The sequence below is a fragment of the Gracilinanus agilis genome, chromosome 1 (assembly GCF_016433145.1).
Source record: "Gracilinanus agilis isolate LMUSP501 chromosome 1, AgileGrace, whole genome shotgun sequence".
Taxonomy (NCBI): domain Eukaryota; kingdom Metazoa; phylum Chordata; class Mammalia; order Didelphimorphia; family Didelphidae; genus Gracilinanus; species Gracilinanus agilis.
In genome coordinates this window covers 792933796-792954595 of record NC_058130.1, presented here as the reverse complement: position 1 = coordinate 792954595, position 20800 = coordinate 792933796, and the positions used below count along the sequence as shown (strand labels likewise).

At 37.5% G+C, this 20800-nt stretch overlaps 1 protein-coding gene across 1 annotated transcript in view; it reads left to right on the top strand.

The window, feature by feature from the left end:
* Positions 1-6143: 6143 nt before the first annotated feature.
* The window catches only part of LOC123246085 (vomeronasal type-2 receptor 26-like), a 52775-nt gene continuing 38118 nt past the window's right edge, over positions 6144-20800 (top strand). The window contains exons 1-2 of the mRNA XM_044675035.1: positions 6144-6421; positions 10000-10294. Of these exons, the coding sequence (XP_044530970.1) occupies positions 6159-6421; positions 10000-10294 (558 nt within the window). The 5' untranslated portion in view covers positions 6144-6158. The remainder of the gene's footprint in view (positions 6422-9999; positions 10295-20800) is intronic.

Below are 20800 nucleotides of genomic sequence, written 5' to 3'. Positions count from 1 at the left end.
TCTTATCCAAATCCTAATTACTCCCTATTGCCTTCCCCTTCCTTTCTTTCTTTATCAATATAAGCTTTATCTTCAATAGCTGTGCCTGGGAATTATTTGAGGATACTCACTCCTCACTGTTGTCATTAAGCTTGATTCTTATCAGTTGCCAGCCTAAGAAGACAATTCCCATCTCAGTCCTCAACATTAGGATAACTAGCTACTTCTCAGTCCTCAATCAGAATTGTGAGGAATATAAATTAAAGAAAGGGAACATCATTAAAGATTAGCCTCTCCTGAATCTTGCTTGAAGATCCTCAGCCCTGTCTCCATCATCAACTGAAACCAACTGCTTGGGGGGAGGGGTTTGAGAGCAAGGAGTACCTAAACCCCTCCTTACTCACTCAAGCCTGTCAGTGTTGGAGGAGAGTGTCCTGCAGACATCTGGCCCAGGCCAAACTATCAGCTTCGCAACATTTCTGTTATTACAAACATAACAGTTTTGGTGAGCCAGTTAGGAGTCGAACCTACAATCTTCTGGAAATATGTAGTATACAATAAGAGGTATGCAATCTTTATCCTATTTCCTTCTCTTTTGGAGAAGGGAGAAGGCTAGAATGGATGAGGAAAACGCGGATCACAAAACACAGGAACGGGATTATTTTTAAAATTTTATTAATTTATTCAGAATATTTTTCCATCATTACCTTGTTCCTCATCTTTCACACCCCTCATCTTTCTCCCTCCTGGAGCAGACAAGGAATTCCACTGGGTGATAGATGTTTCATTGAAGAACAGGGTTATTGAAAAATTGTACTTATATATAATCTGGAGCAAAATAAAAAACTGAAAATAAAAGCACAAAGGTCTCTCTCAGTGTCTAGTGTTTTAAAGAAATGATCTCAGTTACCATAGCCTTTGTAATGATTACAATAGAATTACATTCTTAGCTAAAATTAGACTCTTTTTCTCATTTTAGTGGGCCTTAGCAAATTGAGTCTACATTTGGAGATCTGTGTACATGTGTTTGTTCACTGATTGACTCATTGAATTGATTCTTTTTCCCCTAATGTTGCACTTGATATTTTAGAATGTAGTGAGACAGAACCAGGAAAAATGTTTGGAGCCTGAGATAGAATCCTCCTTCTGTTCCAAACTAACTAATGTGGTCTGTAAGCAGATGGAAAAGTAGTAGAGAAGTGGAGTTGGATTGAAAAAGCCCAGAGTTTGAAATCTGCCCCAGACACTTCCCAGTGGTGTGATCTTTGGTAAATCATGTAATCTCTTTGAGTCTCTTCCTTACTCCCCTCTACAGATGTGACAATTATAACAGGGTGTTTGAGAGACTCAAATGAGAGAATACATATAAAATCCTTTATACACTATAAAAATACTAACTATTATTATTCCTTTTTGGGCTTCAGTTTCCTCATTTAGAAAATGAAGAGTTTGGAATATCTGATCATTAAGATTGCTTCTAGTGATGACCTTACTTACATCATTGGACTCTTCTGATTTCTACAACTGTAGTTAAATTAAGTTAAATATCGAAAAAGGTCTATGACAGTCTGAAGGGTTAATCTATTGTGAAAGAGCATTTTTTAGCAGGACGAATAGACTTTTACAGGGCAGGTTAGGGTGAATCTAATAGGATGATATTAGTGGGGATTACACTTTCTTTCCAAAAAAATAAATTCAAGTTCAGAAAAATAATCATCAGGAATATAGGAGAGGGCATGCCAAGAGATCTTAGGAGAAAAGAATTGTATTGGATTCAAATGTAAATAAAAGACAGAACAAGGATGCTTTTCAAAGTTGCATTAGCAGAAGCTTAATGACTAGGCACCCTCAATTCTCACATCTGTAAAATGAGGGAGTGAAGCACCTGCCAAACCAATCCATTATTTTTCTCAAAAAGAAAAAAATCCAAATGAGGTCACAAAGAGTCAGATAGTACTGAAGTGACCGAACGACAATTAGAATCAGAGAGGTGAAGATCTTGTGTTATTCTTTCCTGGTAAGGTCAAATCTAGGTTGTTTTCCTATCTGGGCAGCATGATGGACACTGGAATTCAGTGGTGGATGGAATATTGAAGATCATTACTCAACTCTGATAATTTTAGAGAAGAGGGAACTGAAAGCCTGAAGACTGAATGAATTCAAGTTCCTGGGGCCAGTTAGTAAGAGTTGTATTCCCAAATCAAGCCATCCTGTCTCTCTTGACCTTTTGGTAGCCCTTGACCCTTTTATTCACCATCTCCTCCATGGTGCTGTCTTCCCTCTTGCTTTTTGTGACATTGCTCTCTCCTGGTTTTATTCCTACTTGTAAGACCAGTCCTTCTCTGTCTCTTTTACTGCATGTTCAACCATGTCCTAAAGGCCAACCGGGGTTCTGACCCAGGCCTTTTCCCCTTCTCCCTCCTTATTATTTCACTTGCTGACCTCATCCCTTCTATCGATTCAATGATCATCCTTATGCTGATGATTCTCAGATGCACTTATTCAGCCATATTCCCATCTTGTCTCTTCAAATCTCCAGACTTGCATCTCCAACTGTTTACTGAATTATAGGTTCATAGAAGGTTGGGACCATCCTTTTGTATTTCTATTCCTTCCATAGGGCCTGTTATATGACAGGTGATTAATAGATGTTGATTGACTGAAACACTGGAGACACCTTAGACTTAGCAGGTCCCAAACAGAATTCAAAATTTGCTTTTCAAAAAACTCTCCCTATCTTCCTAATTTCTCTTTTGCCATTGGGGATACCATCATATACCCCTTTCAAACAGACTCAAATCTTGGATGCCATCCTCAACTCCTCACCATCCATTAAACCTTTTCTCTGATAACCAATCTGTTTACTCTATCTTGTCTGTTCTCTTGAGAATTTCCCCCTGTTAGTTCTATCTTCATAAAATCTTTCAAATGTACCCCTTCTTTCTTCTGACATTGCCACCACAAAGGTGCAGACTCTCATCACTATACACCTAGCCTATGGCAATAGCTTCAGGGGGCCTGACAGCCTCAAGGTCCTCCCCATTTGAGTTCATCCTCCTCTGGGCTGACAAAGTGATAGTCATCTATATAAGTCCTCCCATGTCAGCCTTCTACTCATTAAACTTCAGAGGCTCCCTGTTCTCTCTAGCTAGAAATGCAAAATTCTCAGTTTGGCATCCAATGTCTTTCATAACCTGGCTCTCTCCTACCTTTGTAATATTCTTATAGTTTTCTCTCTTCCCTATATTTTGCAGTTCAGTAACATTGGCTTCCTTGCTGTTCCTTTCACTTCATTCTCATTCTCCATATTGTGATAATTATATTAAGTCTGCACTGCCCATCTTTAGATTTAATCACAAAAGGTGAGAACATCTCCAATTTTGGGAGGTCCATAACCCACGTGTGCTAGAGTGGGTGACGAATCAGAATCAACTGACTGCCCCCTAGGCAGTACAATGAGAAGCATTTATTGTGATTGGACACGCAAATTAGGGAGGAGGCACAGGAAGTGATGCATAAGTGACCCCTTTAAAAGGAGAAGGTCTTCTGCAGGAGAGGGGCTTCTGTTGAAGAGGGTTGCTGCTGAAGGAGCTCTTCTGGTCCGTGGAGGAGTGCTGACTGGAATGCTGAGACCTTGGTGAGACTGCTTTCAATATCTTCTTTAGAAGTCCACATGGTGAGTTTAAAGACTGAATCTTCCTGAACTTCTCTTAAGGAACTTTCCCTTAATAGAGACTCTATGAATGAAGCTTTGCTTCATTTACCTCCGGGCCTCTGGCCCTCTGACTCTCAGCTGAGGGTTAATTAGATCTGGATTAATTAGAGGATCATAGTAATTTACCTACTGTGTTAGATTCTTATTTCCTTATTTCCTCTCTCTCTTCTCAATTGTAAATAAACTACCATAAAAGTCAATTTTGACGAGATTATTCTTAATTGAGGGTTGATAACTGTTCAGTCCTCTGGCAACCATCTTTTAATATATTCAACCAAAACCCCCTTTTCCCCCTTACAATTTCCTGACTCAACTTATTTTCAATGACTCCTCTCCTTCCTCATCTTTACCTCCTGACATCTGAAGCTTCAGTCATGCCCCTAAAATACAGTCTTCTACAAAGTCTTTTCCTAGTCTATAACCCTTAAAACTACTATCTATTACTTGTTCAGAAGTTCTAATTAATGAAATTTATCCAGCATATACCTTGCTTTAATCTTTTTTTGTATTCCCTTTTCTTAGTTTAGAGGTTATTGCATGTAGTTGGTCCTTAATAAACAATCTAACTTATTTCCTCAGTTAATTGGTGGGTGAGGTGGGCTAATGGGAAAGATGTTGGATTTGGAGGCAAGAAGACATAATGACAGCATCCTTATGAACAAGCCACTTTTCTACTCTGATGCTTAATAATGATGGGAGGAACTTCCTCAGGAGATAGTTGGGGACTCACATGTGACCATGTAAAGGGTTTTACAGTACCAAACACAAATCAGCTATGTGCTGATTCGAAATCAATCTCCATTGCCCTTCCTACTGTAGTGCTCCTTCCTTTCAGGAGGTCTTGAAGGGTCTAGTCTTAGAGTAATCCCAACACATTCTGTGGTTGTAAAGTACTTTATACGAGCATTGATTGAAAGAAATGGAAATATCAGTCCTGGAAAAGAAAATATTATGTGGAGACAAAAGATGTCTCCATTGTTTGAATGGAAAGAATGAAGAGGAAGAATAGTTAAGGTGGCAGAGTTGTGGATTTCAGTATGAAATGAGAACATCTTAATAAGAGAGATGATCCAAAATGCAATTGACTGTCCCAGGAGGTGATGAGGTCTCCATCCCTGAATCTCTAAGTGGACACTGAGATTATATAGAAGATCATGAAGCTAGAATTCCCTTTGAAATAAGGATTAGACTAAAAGCCTTCTGAAGTCCCTTATAAAGCTACAATCTTAAAGATGTCACTTCTCTAATATAGTCATTTTTGTCATGATGAGTGACAAAATACAGTGAGAAAAATATTTGGATTCTGGAGGACCTATTATGAAGGGAGACTTCCACCCACATATACAGACTATATCTGCTGCCTATGGAGGGCCCTTTCATTTCTGATATTCTGTTACATATTCCTAATATGTAATTATAGTGATGGATAAGTTGGGATATGATGGGAAGGAGACTTGTAAGGAATTCATGGTCAAGGGCAGCACCTAGAAAAGTTCATTCTGTTCACTAAATTGAAGGCTTGGTCTTCATTTCACAGAGTTAGCACAAGAGGTAGTAACATAGATGATAGCTTTAGATTTAGAGGCAGAAAAACCTCAGTTCAAATACTGCTCAGACAGTTATTAATTTAGTGACTCTGTTTCCTCATCCATAAAATGGTGAAAATAATAACACCTTCATAGGGTTTTTGTAAGGATCAAATGAGATAATATATCCAGAGTTTTACAGGCTTCAAAGTGTTGCATAAATGTAATTATTATTATTATTAAAAGTGTGTGTACATCAAGGACACAAGTCTACCCTGTTGGCCTAACTCTTGTCACTGAGAGTTTTGGACCTCACCACTACATAAATGACTCCTGCCTGAAGCTTGGAGTCACCTCAGAGAGAATCATCCCTGCTGTAACAACACGTGTCAGCCCCAGAGTCTATGAGTCCCTTTGCTGATACAGGGACACATATGGGTCACAAGCTGAGAAGAAGGAAACATTACAAACAGGGGAAATAACCATTTTAATAAACTCAAAGTAACTTTGGTCCCTTGAGCTCTACCAGGAATAGTGAAACAGATTCTAAAACATTTTTCCTCTTCTCTTTTGGTTCTCCCCTTGGACTTAAGAACAGAGCTGGAGATGCCTCAGGCAGAGATGGTCTCCAGAGCTTCTCCTTGGCTGAGGGTGAGGTGATAGAAAACTAAACAACTTTCCAATCTCGTAAACAAGAGTGCTAAGAGGAAAAGAGTTCAATTGTAGAACCAGTGATGCTTAAATATTCCCCTGCTTTCATCACTCTCCCAAACACAGGACTCCTTCATGTTCAATAGTGTTATGCATATAGAATCGGTCTTAGCACTGAAGGTTAATTTGTCAAATTCTGGGAACTTCTCCATCAGACTAAGACCCAAGCAGGGGACCAAAGGTCTAGGCTAGGCACTACTTGACTCCCTCTTGGCTTAGGACTTAAAATGATGTTCAGATTGATGCATCCCAAAATTCAGAAAAAAATTTTCCAGATAATTCCTGTCCTCCTATTAATGCTCCCACAAGTCTCGCCTTCTGTTAACAGGGCAGAAAAGTCCCCTTGTTTCCCCAAAACCAGTCCTGTCCTATCTAGGGATGGAGATCTGGTGATTGGGAGCTTTGTCCCCCTATATTCAGTAGAAGTAAGCAGTCTCAGCAGAGCAGAACTCTTTCAAAGTCATCCTGACAAGGGCTGTAAGGAATACAAGTAAGTGACTATCAGATGATCTCATAATGTTCTCTTTTTCATTGTGATAATTACAAAAGGTCTTTTTGACTTTATCCTGTCTCTAACATATTATCCACTAAAATTCTCTCTGGGATTTCTGCCAACTCTAGGTTTGTGATTCTAACACCTATAGAGCCTTTTGCTTGATATTATGGATTTGTATATGGAAAGCATTCTGTAAATATCAAAGAACCACATTAACTTGTGTAGAATTCAGTTAACAAAGGCACCTACCTTCCAGGGCTTTTGTAAGAATCAAATGAGACTATATATAAAAACTATATGAATAGTAGGGATGAAAATTATTGTTATTTTTATTGTTATTATTAACTTGGTCTCAGTTTCTTCTTTTATAAAATGGTACTTACCTCTCTGGGTTTTTGGGAAGTACCCCCTTAATATCTGCTATCAGGTTCAGCCTTATTTATCAATTACAGCTCAATGGATGGTCCAATGTAAAGTTTTCCTCTGATTTTACTGTCACTGGGAAACTATGGAAACATTGCAAAGATTTAATGTGTAGAAATGTAAAATCAAAAGATAAATCGATGAGAATCTTGACTAAGGAACCAGAATTTTAGCTTTCCAAATCTAGATAATTTTCTATGGATGTTCTTCCCCTAGTAGTGTCATGGTGAAATAGCCTTTGGGATGTAGATTTAAAAACTATACATGGCTAGAAGACAGGAGCTGAGTGAAGGTGAAAAAGGTATGAAAAATGGCCAATGTGTGTCTGAATATTCCCTTTTGTGTCTCTTTTTCTGCATGTCTATGTCTGCCTTTCTCTTCTTTTTATCTATTGAAGACTCTATATTTCTGGTTTTCTCCTCTAATCTGCTTTCTTTTGCTCACTTTGTATATCTTCATTCAGCATTTAAGATATGGAAATAAAATCTATTCATTACATTTTATTATATTGCTTGAATTTGTTTTTATGTTCTTTTTCCTTCCCTTTTCAGTTTATTTTTCAGCTCCTGGTCAGTCAGTGTCAATAAATTACTGGGGTTGAAAGGTAGTACTCTGTCCACACTTGATGATTTAAAGAAAGAATTCCTATAAAACCTCATTTTGATTGAGTTCTAGATAAGGGCAGGTCAGAGGTTTTCAATGGAATGAACATTTCTTCCAAACCAAATTCTTCTTGAAAGTAACAGGAATATAGGAATGGTTTGCCTGGAGAATCAATTATTCAGGTATTTATTAAGCTGTATATTTTACCAGGCACTATTCTTAGAGCAACTGGAAATATAAGTAAAAAGAAATAAACCATCCCAACTGAACCAGAATTCACATTTTAATGAGTGACAACTTTTTAATATAATAGACATGCTACATGAATATGATTTTTATTTATATGATGTTGTTGTTTAGTCATTTGAATTGAATTGGAAACTTTTTGAGCCCTTTTGGGGTTTTCTTGATTTTACAGATGAAAAGCCTGAGACAAACAAGGTTAAGTGACTTGTCTAGGTTCACACTGCTAGTAAATGTCTGAAGTCAGATTTGAATTTGATCTTGATCTTGGCACTGTTTTCCCTGAGATAATTTGGGAGGGAAGCAGAAACAGTTGGGAGGATTAGCACTAGGAAAAATTCATGAAAATGATGTGCATGTTTTTGCTTGAGTTATGTCTTAAGCAAAGAGAAGGAAGAAACTGAAAAGAAGGCTGGCACATATTATTAAGTCATTAACAGTTGATTATCTTATAATATTGATGCTTATGTATATAATGTTTCCCTGGTACTGTTCACTTCACTTTGCATCAGTTCAAGTCTTTCCAGGTTCAGCCATTCTCCAATTCTTGGGAATCCTCTCAATTTTGAATTCTTTGCCACCACAGTTATTATATATATACGTTGGTATGCAGGCCCTTTTCCTTTTTAAAAATCTCTTTGGAATATAGATCTAACTTCACTACTTCCATATCCCCAAACCTTTTTCCTTCACAATTTCCTTTTTCTCTGGAAGTCAGGCATTTACTTTTCCCTGTGACCCATATTCATTACCTTATTGTCATCTTGGCTGACTCCTCCATTCCTTTAATCTCTCTTGGCAACCCTGAGTTGCCAAGTCTTGTCATTTTACTTGCAGACCTGGTTAATGGCTATGCACAGTTTTGGGCAAAGTTAATACTTCTCATTAACCTCAACATAGCAATATCATTTTGATCCTCTTTGATTTTGAAGGTGAACAACATTTTAGTTGGTCTCTCTCTAAAGTGTGCTGATTATATCCAATTTATTGTGTATAGAATTTGTATATAAATAGGTTTTTGTATGCTATCTTGTGGAAGCCAATAAGAGAATAGATGAAAATTTGAGACTCCTCTTTTGACCCCTTTTGTGATCCTTGTGATTTCTTGTTGAAAAGTATTGTAGTCTTATTGAAAAGCTTTAAGTTCCTAGCAAACCGGCATTTAAGAGGTTAACATTCTTCTCCTTTGGTCAGAAATGCAGCCAAAGCTGAAACCTTAGTTTAGCTGGGGCATTTGCCCCTGAGAAAAGTATTGACTTGGCTTGGTGATAACAAAAATAGCTGAACGTCCAGCCTGGTTCTTATCTTCACCTTGAAGCTTCTAAGCCTGTTGTATTGTCTATGTTAAAATTCAGCTCTGTGTAGTTGTGGGAAACTATCCTTGTGCTTTTGGGTGAAAGGGAATTTGAATTTCTTATATAATAACTTGGGGCTCAATGGCACTTCGGAGAAGCAGCTATGAGTTAACAGTCAAGATTTCCTCCCCTATCCAGTTATTTCCTTATCAACTAAGATGCCCTTATCAAATTATCAGAGATGATAAATAGATCTTGACATTATCTCTACCATTAGACAGTGAATTTCTTGACAATTTGTATTGTCTTTGGCCTTTCTTTGTATCTCCAGTGCTTATAAACCCATTTACACTCAACTGCCAAAATGTTTTTTCTAAAGCGAAAGACTGACCCTATCCCTCTACTTAATAAACCTCAATGGGGTTTACTTCAATGCTAAAATTACTAATTATTTCATGGATAAAATAGAAAGCTATCTGAAATCAAAATCTCTTTAAACCTGAGCCCTTCCTATAGTTCTAGTCTTCTTGTATCTTACTCCCCTCCAAGCAATCTACAATCTAACAATAATGGCTACCTGATGACCCTCACATACTTCCATCTCCACGTCTTTGCAGTGGTTTTCACCCAAGCTCTTTCTCTTCACCCTCACTTCTTTGAATCCTGGGACTCCTATAAGATTAATATGACAAGATATCTTCCATAAAGAAATTTTTCTACACTTTCCTTCCTATTCCTACTGCTGCTGGTGCCTTTTCTTCTAAGATTACTTTCTGTTTATTCTGAACTTCTCTTGTATGTACATATTTAAGCACATGTGGTTTTTCCAGTTGGAAGAGAAATTCTTTGATCCAGGAAATGTTCTCTTTCCTTGTTTCCCCACCATTCTGCACAATTTCTGTATCATATCAAGTGCCTCAGAAATGCTTGTTGATTAATGGACTGTTGTTGATCTAATGGACTATCTTTGAATATTTTGTTCTTGTTTTCCTACTTTCTGTCTCTCAGGTGGATGCACAAAAATTACCAGCAGGTTCTGTCCCTGGTATTTGCTGTGGAGGAGATCAACAGGGACCCCAAACTGTTACCCAATATTTCTATCCTGGGATTCCACCTCTACAACACCTATCACAGTGATGAGAAGACCTTGGAGAGCTCCCTGAGGTGGCTCTCTGGGCAGGGCCAGCTCATCCCTAACTATATCTGCCTAGGGCAGGACAAGCCTGTAGCTATCATTGGAGGAGCCACATCAGCTCTGTCTATCCAGATGGGAACCCTGCTTGAGATCTACAGGATTCCACAGGTGAGGGATGCTGAGCCAATCACCTTTTGTGTTTTTCTCAAACCACTTAATCTTGGGAACAGTGGAGTATCCTTCAGTATTTAACAGACTTTGGAATGAAGATAGAATTTATTATTCATCTCTTGGCATGCTTAATGGTCCTAGCAAAAGCTAGAGCAAACTTCCTATCACACTACAGCAGACCCTGATGATCAACATGGGCAGCAGCTTTACCAAAGCCAAGGCCACTAATTGTATCTAGAGAGATTAAAGGCGAAGAACCAGTAAACAATGACTATGTAATTATGAAAGGATCACAGAGAGGAATAAATGACTGACTTTAAGAGAAAAAAGAGTATGGTGAAAGAGGAATTTGGGGATAGAGAAGTAGTGAGGCTCGTTTTCTTTTTAAAAATTATATTTTAATTTTTCCAATTACACATAAAAACAAGTTTTAACATTCATTTAAAAAACTTTTGAGTTCCAAATTCTTTTCCCCACTCGTTCTCTTACTCCTTCCTGGGGAAAGGAGGGAATTTGATATAGAATTACATTCGAAATAATGACAAATATATTTATATATTAATCCTGTTGCAAAAGAAAACCTAGACCAAAGGATAAAAAACAAGAAAAATTAAGAAAAAAATTTAAAGTCTGCCTTTATTTTAATTCAGGCTTGATTCATTCCTTCTATGGAGATGGACAGCTTTCCCCCTTATAGACCTCCTGATTTGTCTTGAATCTCTATTCCTAAGAATAACCAAGTCATTTACAGTTGATTATCTTATAATATTGATGTTAATGTATACAATGTTTCCCTGGTACTGTTCACTTCACTTTGCATCAGTTCAAGTCTTTCCAGGTTTAGCTATTCTCTAATTCATTGGAATTCTCTCAATTTCCAATTCTTTGCCATCTCAGAGTTGTTGTAAATATATATATTTTAATATACAGGCCCTTTTCTTTTTAAAAAAATCTCTTTGTAATATAGACCTAACCTCACTACTTCCCTATCCCCAAACTCTTCCCCTCCATAATTTCCTTTTTCTCTGGAAGTCAGGCATTTACTTCTCCCTCTGACCTATATTTATTACCTTATTGTCATCTTGACTGACTCCTCTCCTTTAGTGTCTCTTGACAACACTGACTTACCACATCTTGTCACTTTACAAGGAGACCTAGTCAAGCGTTATGCACAGTTTGGGGCATATTTTCAAAATGGTCTCCATAATGGTTGGATCAGTTAAGAACTCTAGCAATAGTCCATCAATGGCACCATTTTTCCATATTCCCTCCAACATTTCTCTGATTCCTTTTCTTTCACATTAAGCAATGTGACACTTGTGAGGTATCTCAGTAGTGTTTTAATTTGCATTTCTCTAATTAATAGTTTTATAGAGCATTTTTACATAATTTTAAATAGGTTTGACCCTCATTTTGCTATATTTTACAAATACTGGTCCATACCTATTTTCTACCAAACTGCTTTCCAATTTTCCAAGCAATTTTTTTGGTTAAATTATGAATTCTTTCCCCAAAAGCTTGGATTTTGAGGTTGTCAAACATTCTATGATTGTGGTCATTTACTACTATGTGTATCTTATCTATCCCACTGGTCCACCTTTGTATTTATTAACAATTAGCAGATTGGTAGATTGGTTTGATGAGAATTACTTTGTAATACATTTTGAGATCTGGCACTGCTTGGCCAAGTTCCTTTACATTTTTCATCAGTTGTTGACTTTTTGTTCTTCCAGATGAATTTTGTGATTTGTTTTTCCAGCTCTTTAAATGTTATGGGGCAGTTGAGTGACTCAGTGGATTGAGTGTCAGACCTAGAGATGGGAAATCTTGGGTTCAAATCTGGCTTCAGAAACTTCCTAGCTGTGTGACCTTGGGCAAGTCACTTCATCCATATTGCCTTGCCCTTACATCTCTTCTGCTGTGGAACTAATATATAGCATTGATTCTAAGATGGAAGGTAAGAGTGGGTTTTTTTGGTTTAGTTTGTTGATAGTGTGTTATATCAGTTTCATTGATATGGCACCTAATATATAAATTTAGGTTTTTTATCATTTTAATATATTGTTTCAGCCTAGTTAAAAACAATATCTCCAATTGTTCAGATCTGTTTTCGTGTGAAAATTATTTTGTAGTTTTAATCATATTCTTCCTGGGTTTGTTTTGGCAGGTAAACTCCAAAAGATTTTTTTTATGGCTTATAGTTATTTCCAACAGATTTTCTCTGTATACATCTTTTTGCTGAATTTTTTTGGTAATGTCAGGAATTCCAGGACCCCAAAATTAACCCTCCAAAAGACTCATTGTTAATGCCTTCTGAGTTATCATATTCTCCAGGCCCAGATCTAGCAGAGCATTTCCCACCCAATTAAGATGTACTGTGAACTCCACATAAGAACAGTCTCTTGCACTGGTGCTATAAAAATAATATAAGGTGAGCCCACAAATAAGGGACAGAGAACTAAAAAATAAAGATTCAAAATTGTTTCTTGATACTTTTGATATATGATATGAAAAGTATCTTCAGTGGTAAATGAAGTGAAGCTCAAAGATGAACTTCCCTTCAGGGTCAGGCACAAAGAATGCTAAAGAGACTCTTATTTATGAAAATAAACAATTTATTTAAATATATATGAGAGAAAAAGGATTTCTCATTCTAAGGTATTCTAACTCCACCCAAATAAACTCCCAAGTCCATCAAGGAACCACTTCTCCTGTGGTTCACAGGCTAAGCTAATCCTCCCTAATCTAACTAACCAAATTTATACTATTCTAAATAAACCTAACCACTATAACCATTAACTTCACCTTTAAGTTATAAAGATAACCAAGGCTAGCTGGTTGAGTCTCCACAAGAATCAAGTTTGGACTCTTAGCCTTAAGAGACTCAGAGTCCAAACCAAAGACCAGGTTTTGTTTGGTCTTTTCACAGTTTAACCCATCTATAGGCAGTAACAGATAAGTTAATAGTGTTTCCCAAGTTGGAAAAGAAAACACTCCCCTCCTTCAAGTCTTTCCTTCAGACCAAGATAGAGAGAAGCAAAGATGTTACCTTCGCCAGTCCTGAGAGAGAAAGCAGCTGTGTGTGGCTTTGTCAACTGTCAGAAGCCACTCTTGGAATGCCACACCCAGAGAATGTAACTCTCTTAGAATAATGGTTATAACTACCAATAGCTGAAATTAACCCTTTCTCTCAGCTCTATATGAAACTCCAATTCTTCCTCAAGCCAGTTTCTCTGCTTCTAACTAACAAAAACAATACTTATTTTCTAATATCCTCCTTATAGTGCTCTCAGTTGAAATTCAAAACCATTGAACCAGCTCCAACCACCCAGCCTGAGCAATCCCTGAATTCAACTAAACTTGCATCTGCAGGAACTACAGGCAGATTTTAAAGCTCCAATAAGAATAAGATTTTTAATACTTGGAAGTATAATACTTTAATACTCTGTCCCATCACTAAGCCAACTTGGCCTTGATTACAGCTATGTCCTACCTTCTTTTTTTGTCACAATGATAGTCAGCTACTCTTTGACCCAACTCTACTGCTACTATCTGTTGTAGAGAAATATTTCTGAGTCAGATAGCAGAGATAGATTGATAGCAGAGCAGACTGGCTGTCAAGTGAACTAAAAATCTTTTCACAGGGACTCACGCAGTGACTCTGGAGGCTGACAGTTGAGTTTGGAGCAACTGTCAGGGTGAGTATGTGTCTTTTGGGAATTCAGAACTCTGGAGTTGTTTCATTAGATTTGAACATTATATCTTCAATCAAGACCAATGTGATGTGGGTGGTAGGATGAAGGATGGATGGGGGAAAGGAAAGGAATAGGAAGGAAAAGGAATAGGAGGAAGTTAGCGTTGTTGGGGTAGATCGAAGTCCAGAGGGGAAAATTGAGCCCTTCAGAGTTCAATGAAGATTAGGAAACAGCTTAAGGATATAGAATAGCTGGGGTTATTCAGTTTAGGGAAAGAAAAGTCCAGGGAGGCTAGGAGGTAGATCTCTGACAGCTATGTCAGGACCAAGGCTCTTCCTCCAAAAAGGTGCCAAAAAATCCTGGCGCCTCTCTCTCTTATACTTTCTCAGAGACCTCCCATAAAGGAAGTGGGATGTTTCTGAGGAAGTTTTAGTAGGGAACACTGGGAGATATAGTTTCCCACAGTTAGTACATTTCAAAAAGCACATTTCCCCCTGTGACCCTTTGGGAGACTAGTCTCCCCAATGTATCATAACAAACTTAAACAAATTTACAATCACAACAAAATAAATATATCAATACAAGATGGGAAATGGCATCAATTTTTTCAACAAAAGAAATCCAAATACTTGGCTCTTTTTTAAAAAAATTAGGGGGCAGTCTCCTTCTTTCACACACACACACATACACACACATATATAATGCATTTAAACCAAATAAATGAATTTTTAACAAGATAAATGAATTTAAACAAAACCCCCCAAAATTCAAATTTTGCACATCTGGTTTTTCTCTCAGGCTCCTGGATCAACATGCAGTCTCTACATGATTCCCACAGGCATCTCTATCTGGATTCCAGGAGGCAATAAATCTCTTTCACTAAAATAACTTTTCATATGAAATAAAAACACATTCCCCCTTGAGATGGATAGGAAAAAAACACAAAAACCACAAAAGGATATGTGGCTGAGGCATGAGGCAAATGAATCTCTGCCAGTTAAAGTCATTAGAAAAATGAGCGCAACAGAGAAATGACTATTGGATGAAAATTCTAAACAGTTCAATCCTAAATTTTATATGGAAAAAATTCTAAATAAGAAAAAAGAAAATTACAATAGGTATTTGAATAATGCCCAATTAAAGTAATCCATGTTTGACATCATGCACATACCCACTTAGCAGCCAGGACCACAGGCAACCATCATAGTAAGAAGGACTAGATTTGTATTTATTGCTCTGATATTACATTGTTTCTTCTTTTGTTGTTTCTTCTCAGGGATAGAATATGGAGCCAGAACAGCCAATTGTTAGGTACTTGATATAAATTTCACAAGAAGTGTGGTACAAGGAGTCCTACATAGTAACATATGTTAAGTGCCTCAACCTCAAGTCTTACACTAGGTTCAAGGCCTTTTTTATTGGCATAGAAGTCTCAGCAAGACTCAGCAAGATAGGTTTCTCTTTTTGACCTGTGTGCTCTTTTGGCATCATTTGGGTTAGGTACATGTTGCTTTGGCACTGTGTAGATGTCTGTGCTTCTTTGGCATTGTATAGATGAGGTCTGTGCTCCTTTGTGATCCCATTTCTTCGAATCAGACATAGGTACTAAATCTAATAATAGAAAAATACAAATGGCAATTTCAGTAGTCTAAGGTTTTTGGGTAAGCAGTTACAGTTAGAACTAATGGACATAGTAAACCTACACTAATCTAATAATCAAAAACTCTCTTAATTTAGATAGATGACATGTGCTTGGGAAAATTCAAATCACACATGCAATTATAAAAAATATGCTAAAATTAAAATATATATATATATTTCCTATAATCAGTGACAATCAAAAATTATATCTCTATTGTAATGTGTGTCACTTAAGGAGGGGTAGAATATAAAGGTTCTTACCCAAGAATTCAGATGCATTTCCTCTTAACTTAGCCATGGTCCACAGTATGAATGCAAATGAGGTAGATAAAACAATGGAGGTACAAAGCAATAAAATATTGAAGAAAATACTAAAATTTCACAAAAAGGAGCAAAATGCAAATCAATTCAAATGCACACCAAGGCTATTCAATACAGGTTTCTAATATAGTAATATATGTTCAAATCTTTCAAATACACAAAATACTAGTTTTCCTAATTATCAATACAATACAAGTTGTTATGGACTTCCATAAAAGACAAGTCCAGGGTTAAATACAGAATGGCACAAAAAAAGATAAGAGGATAGACAGGCACAAAGAAAGATAAGGGGATAGACAGTCACTATATTCAAAATCTCCTTCTTATTTGCTATTTGGAGGAGATAAAATTGAAAAGAATAGCAACAAAACAACAAAAGCAATAGAGTTTTAAGGAGCACCTTTTTTTGCCCCACGTGGAGGGCAGTGGCACCCCGAGTCATTTGTGGATGAGCTCCACTTAAAAGATATTGTTGTGGGGTCATTTGGTTTGAATTATCTGCCTGATTTACGGTCCTAGAATTATCAGTCCTAAAATTGCTAGTTCTGAAAATATTATTGTTATTATTCCAATAGCTGTTGTTCCTGAAATTATTGTTTCCATAGTTGCTATTCCTGAACTTATGGTAGCTATTATTATTATTATTATTATTATTATTATTATTATTATTATTCCTGGATTAGATTTCTGCAATTCATCATTAAGTGGCCCTTCTTCTCACAGAAGTGACAGGTCATAGATAGATAATTAGATTCTCAGAGAGGGGCAAGTGGTATTGGTATAGTATCATCATGCCCTCTTTCCTGTTTATCTATTTTATTTCATAATGATTTTAGTTCTTTTTGTATTATTTCCAATAGATCATTACTTTCTGCTGTTTTCTCTGCATGTCCTTTTGAGACATACACAGCAGTTCTCATTCTTCCAGATCTATCTCAGGCCATTTTGGGCAATGGATTTTAAAATAGTCTTGGACTACCCTACAAGAATTATTAATGAATTGACACCTTATTTGTCTGATATCTTTCTCATTAGCAAGATTTAGGTCTAGGTACCTCCTCCTAGCTCAAAGACCCTATCCATAAATTGGGAGGGTGTCTTGTTATCATTTTGTCTAAGGTGGTCAAATTTTGTCCAAACATCTGGTCATTCAGCACATTCTCTCATTGCTTTGAGAATGGTGGTTCTAGCATTGTTTAATTGTAAATATTATAGTTCCATTGAGGATCATAGGGTAGCCAGTGTGCAGCATTGTGCCCTTGGACTTTATTCCCATGAGAGATGATTTTATTTCTCTCACATTCTATCAGGAAGGCCTGAAGTAATTTTTCAACATCTTTATAAGAAGGATCATATTGGAAGAATATGCTGGCCAGCTTTTTTTGTTAAGGCTATGGGGTTATCTTGGAAATTAGAGATATCACTTTTAAATTCTTTAATGTCCCGGAATGTGAAAGGAATATGATGTCTTAAGTTTATCACATCCCCAGTTCATCCTATTGTGAGCACTTCCCTTAAGGGGAAAAGGTCATCATAGGAATCAAAATCAGTCTGTGGTTTTGGTTTCTTTTGAGTTGTTTGGGTGCTTACTGAGGCCTTCTTTTGAGTTGTTTGCATGCTTATTGAGGCAGTATGGGTAGGAACCGGTGTGGTCTGGGATGGGGTTGGTTGTAAACTGGCAGAAGGGACGGGAGAGGATAGGGTGTAGGGAGAGGATGGGGTGTTAGGAGAAGTAGCAGGGGAGAGAGGGTTGGCCAAGAGATGCACAAGATGAGAGCAGTTTCTTTACATCTGTCTCTTTATTTCAGGAGAAATAGGAGAAATAGGACTTTCATCTCTGAGTATTTCAGGAATAGCCTCGCAAAATTTTGAATCACATTTTTGAATTGGATCCTCCTTTTCCAATGCATCGTGCATAGCATATTTGAAATTGTCCAGTTGGATTTGTATTACTGCTTGGCTATTGGCTTGCATTTTCCTATTTGCAACCTTTTGCATTGTCATATTGAAAATTAAGAAAAGAAGATTCCTTAGCAGCATGAGAAGGAGGAGGCATTTGTAAACTGTAAAGGTTTCCAATTTGGCAAAAGTCAAAAAGTTTTCCCTGTATAGAAGCATTCATATTGAGCAGCTTCTATTGATTCATTTAGTTAGTTAGTTTCATTAATTATTTTTTTGGTTTTTATTCGTTTATGGTTTATTTATTTATTTGGTTTAAGCTACAAAAATTTTTTAAATTTATTTGTTATTGACATTGGCCTCCAGTGGCAGAAAGGCAGCACTGTAGCTTATCAGAAAAAAAGGGGGAAAAACACACTAAATGCACAGTGTTGACCCCTAATGGCAAGGATGCAGTACTACAGGGGAGGAGAAAATTGCTGGTGGAGGGGTGAGACTTGGAAAGGAAATTGTGGGCAAAGGGGTAGAGTTAAGGTCAAAATGGGGAAGGGAGTGGAGTGGAAGCCCTCCCTGCAGGAAACCAAAGTAAGTTGGGTTTTATTTATTTTGGGGTTTTAGTCTTGCCTTTTAAAAGGCAAAATCACTCCAGAAGGAGAGATCGGAACTGGACAGTTAAGGCAGGGAGCAGTAGGTTGGGATGGGTGAAACTGGAAGAGAGGGACCGGAGTTTTTGCCAGACCTCTCCTGGGTGTTTTAGCTGGAACCCCTGCTGGGTTTTAGCCAGAATCCATGCTAGGTTTAGGTCAGCAAGGGTGAGGGGGATTTAGATCTGGAACTCCTGCTGAGGCAGAGGAGCCCACCAGGGGTTTAGTAGGGGAAGGGACCCCTGCTGGGCTGGGTTTTGGGCAGGAAAAATTTTTTGTTACTTACCTGAGGTAGTAAAGAAGGCAGGTAGTCAGGCAGGCAGGTTCAGGTCTCAATAGAGGTCACCAGAAATGTGAGTGGGTGAAAGAAGGGAAGGAAGGTAGGAGGAGAAGGAAGGGAAAGGAAGGGAAATGGAATAGGAAGGAAGGTAGCCTAGATGGGGTAGCCTCAAGCTCAGAGGGGGAAATTGACCCAAGCCCTTTGGAGCTCAATAAAGATCAGGAAACATCTTAAGGTTATAGAATAGCTGGGTTTTGTGGGAGGCCAATAAGAGAAACAGAGTCTCAAATAGATAAAAATCTGAGACTCCTCTTTTGACTCCTTTTCTAATCCACACTTTTTCTTATTGGAAAACTTTAAGTTCTTAGCAAACCAGAAGTCAAGAGGTTAACATTCTCACCCTTGGTCAGAAAAAGCAGCTTTTTGGAAGCAGTCTTAAAGCCAAGGCCAAAAATTTAGGGACTTCCAGACTCAGCAAATATTCCCAGACTTAAATAACTGATAATGATGTAGCTACAATCCAGTCTTGTAGTTTATCTTCACCTTGAAGCTTCTGAAGCTTCTGTGTATTGTCTAAGTTGAAACTGCAATTCTACACAGCTGTAAAACTCTCTCTGTTCTTCTGGGTGAAAGGGATTTTGAATTTTCATATATAATAAACTTGTGACTCAATGGCACTTCGGAGCTGGAAGCATGAGCTGAAAGATCTTCTGTGTCCTTTATTTCTTATCAGCTAAGCCATCTTTATCAGATTATCTGGAGATGATAAATAGAGCTCAACATTTGGTGCCCAAACTGAGGGACATTGGAATGTTGGAGACAGGTAAAGATTTGGCCCCCCACCTCAGACAAGTCCAAAATTATCTGGGTTTATTTTCTGCCTGAAGAAGGGCAAGAAATCCATAGTTTTGAGAACTCTTCCCTTAAGGGAAGACACTAGAAGTAAATGAATGGGTTAACAGGATGGGACACAGTGATTCAAAGGAAACAACTCTTTTCATTGATATAACTAAGTACACCCTCAGGAAATGTAAAAATAAGTAAAAATCAGCTCACTAAGTTTCTTGATCTTATTCAAAATTGTAGCCTGTGGATTGCCTTAGAATCCTGGCAAAAAGCTGGCAATGATTTGAAAAATTATTATATTGAACATGGACTAGAACAAATGCCAGTAAAAATTTCACTGGCTGCTGAAAAAACAACTTTGTTATCTGGTCAGAATGTAGAGAATGAAATCTTTAAGATTTCAATGTCAGAATCAGAGGAGAAGGAAGTGGCTTATTATAATCAAAACAGGGCTTTAAAATTCAAATGAAAAAGTCACTAGCAGTGGACCTTCCTCCACCTAAAAACCTACTTTCAAAAGAGGAAAAAGAGATAAAAACAGAAGAGCCTCTGCCACTTGGAGCTCCAGCTCCACTGCGACAGCTCCGGAATATTGGTTTTAAAGGAGCATTACAAAATGCTCAGAAGGAAGGAGATATGTCATTCTGTTTCCAAGTTGTTTTTAGAATAGATGAATTGAATGATGATGAAGTAGCTCCCACATGGGAGCCTCTTCCCTACAAAGTGTTAAAAGAAATTAAGGCACCTTGTGTTTTATATGGTCCTACGTCTCCATACACCTTAACTTTAGTGGAGACTTTGGGGTGATCTGGATAACTCCTTATGACTGGATTCACACAACAAAATATTCCCTTTCTGGAGGGGACTACCTTTTTTGGAAATCAGAATTTGATGAATTGGCAAAACAGAAGACAGCCATTAATAAGAAACAGGGCATCAGAGTTACCAAGGAAATGTTACTTGGAAAAGATAAATGGGAATTACATGCTGATCAGATTAGTTTACCTAGAGAAGCTCTAATTCAATGTAGGAAGTATGCCTTAGAGGCACGGAAAAGAATCCTGGTAACTAAAAAGCTGTCCACAGGTTTGGCAGAGATTAGACAAGGTTCAGAGGAAAGACATTCAGATTTTATAGATAGATTAAATCAGGAAGTAAAAAGGTCCATAATTCATGA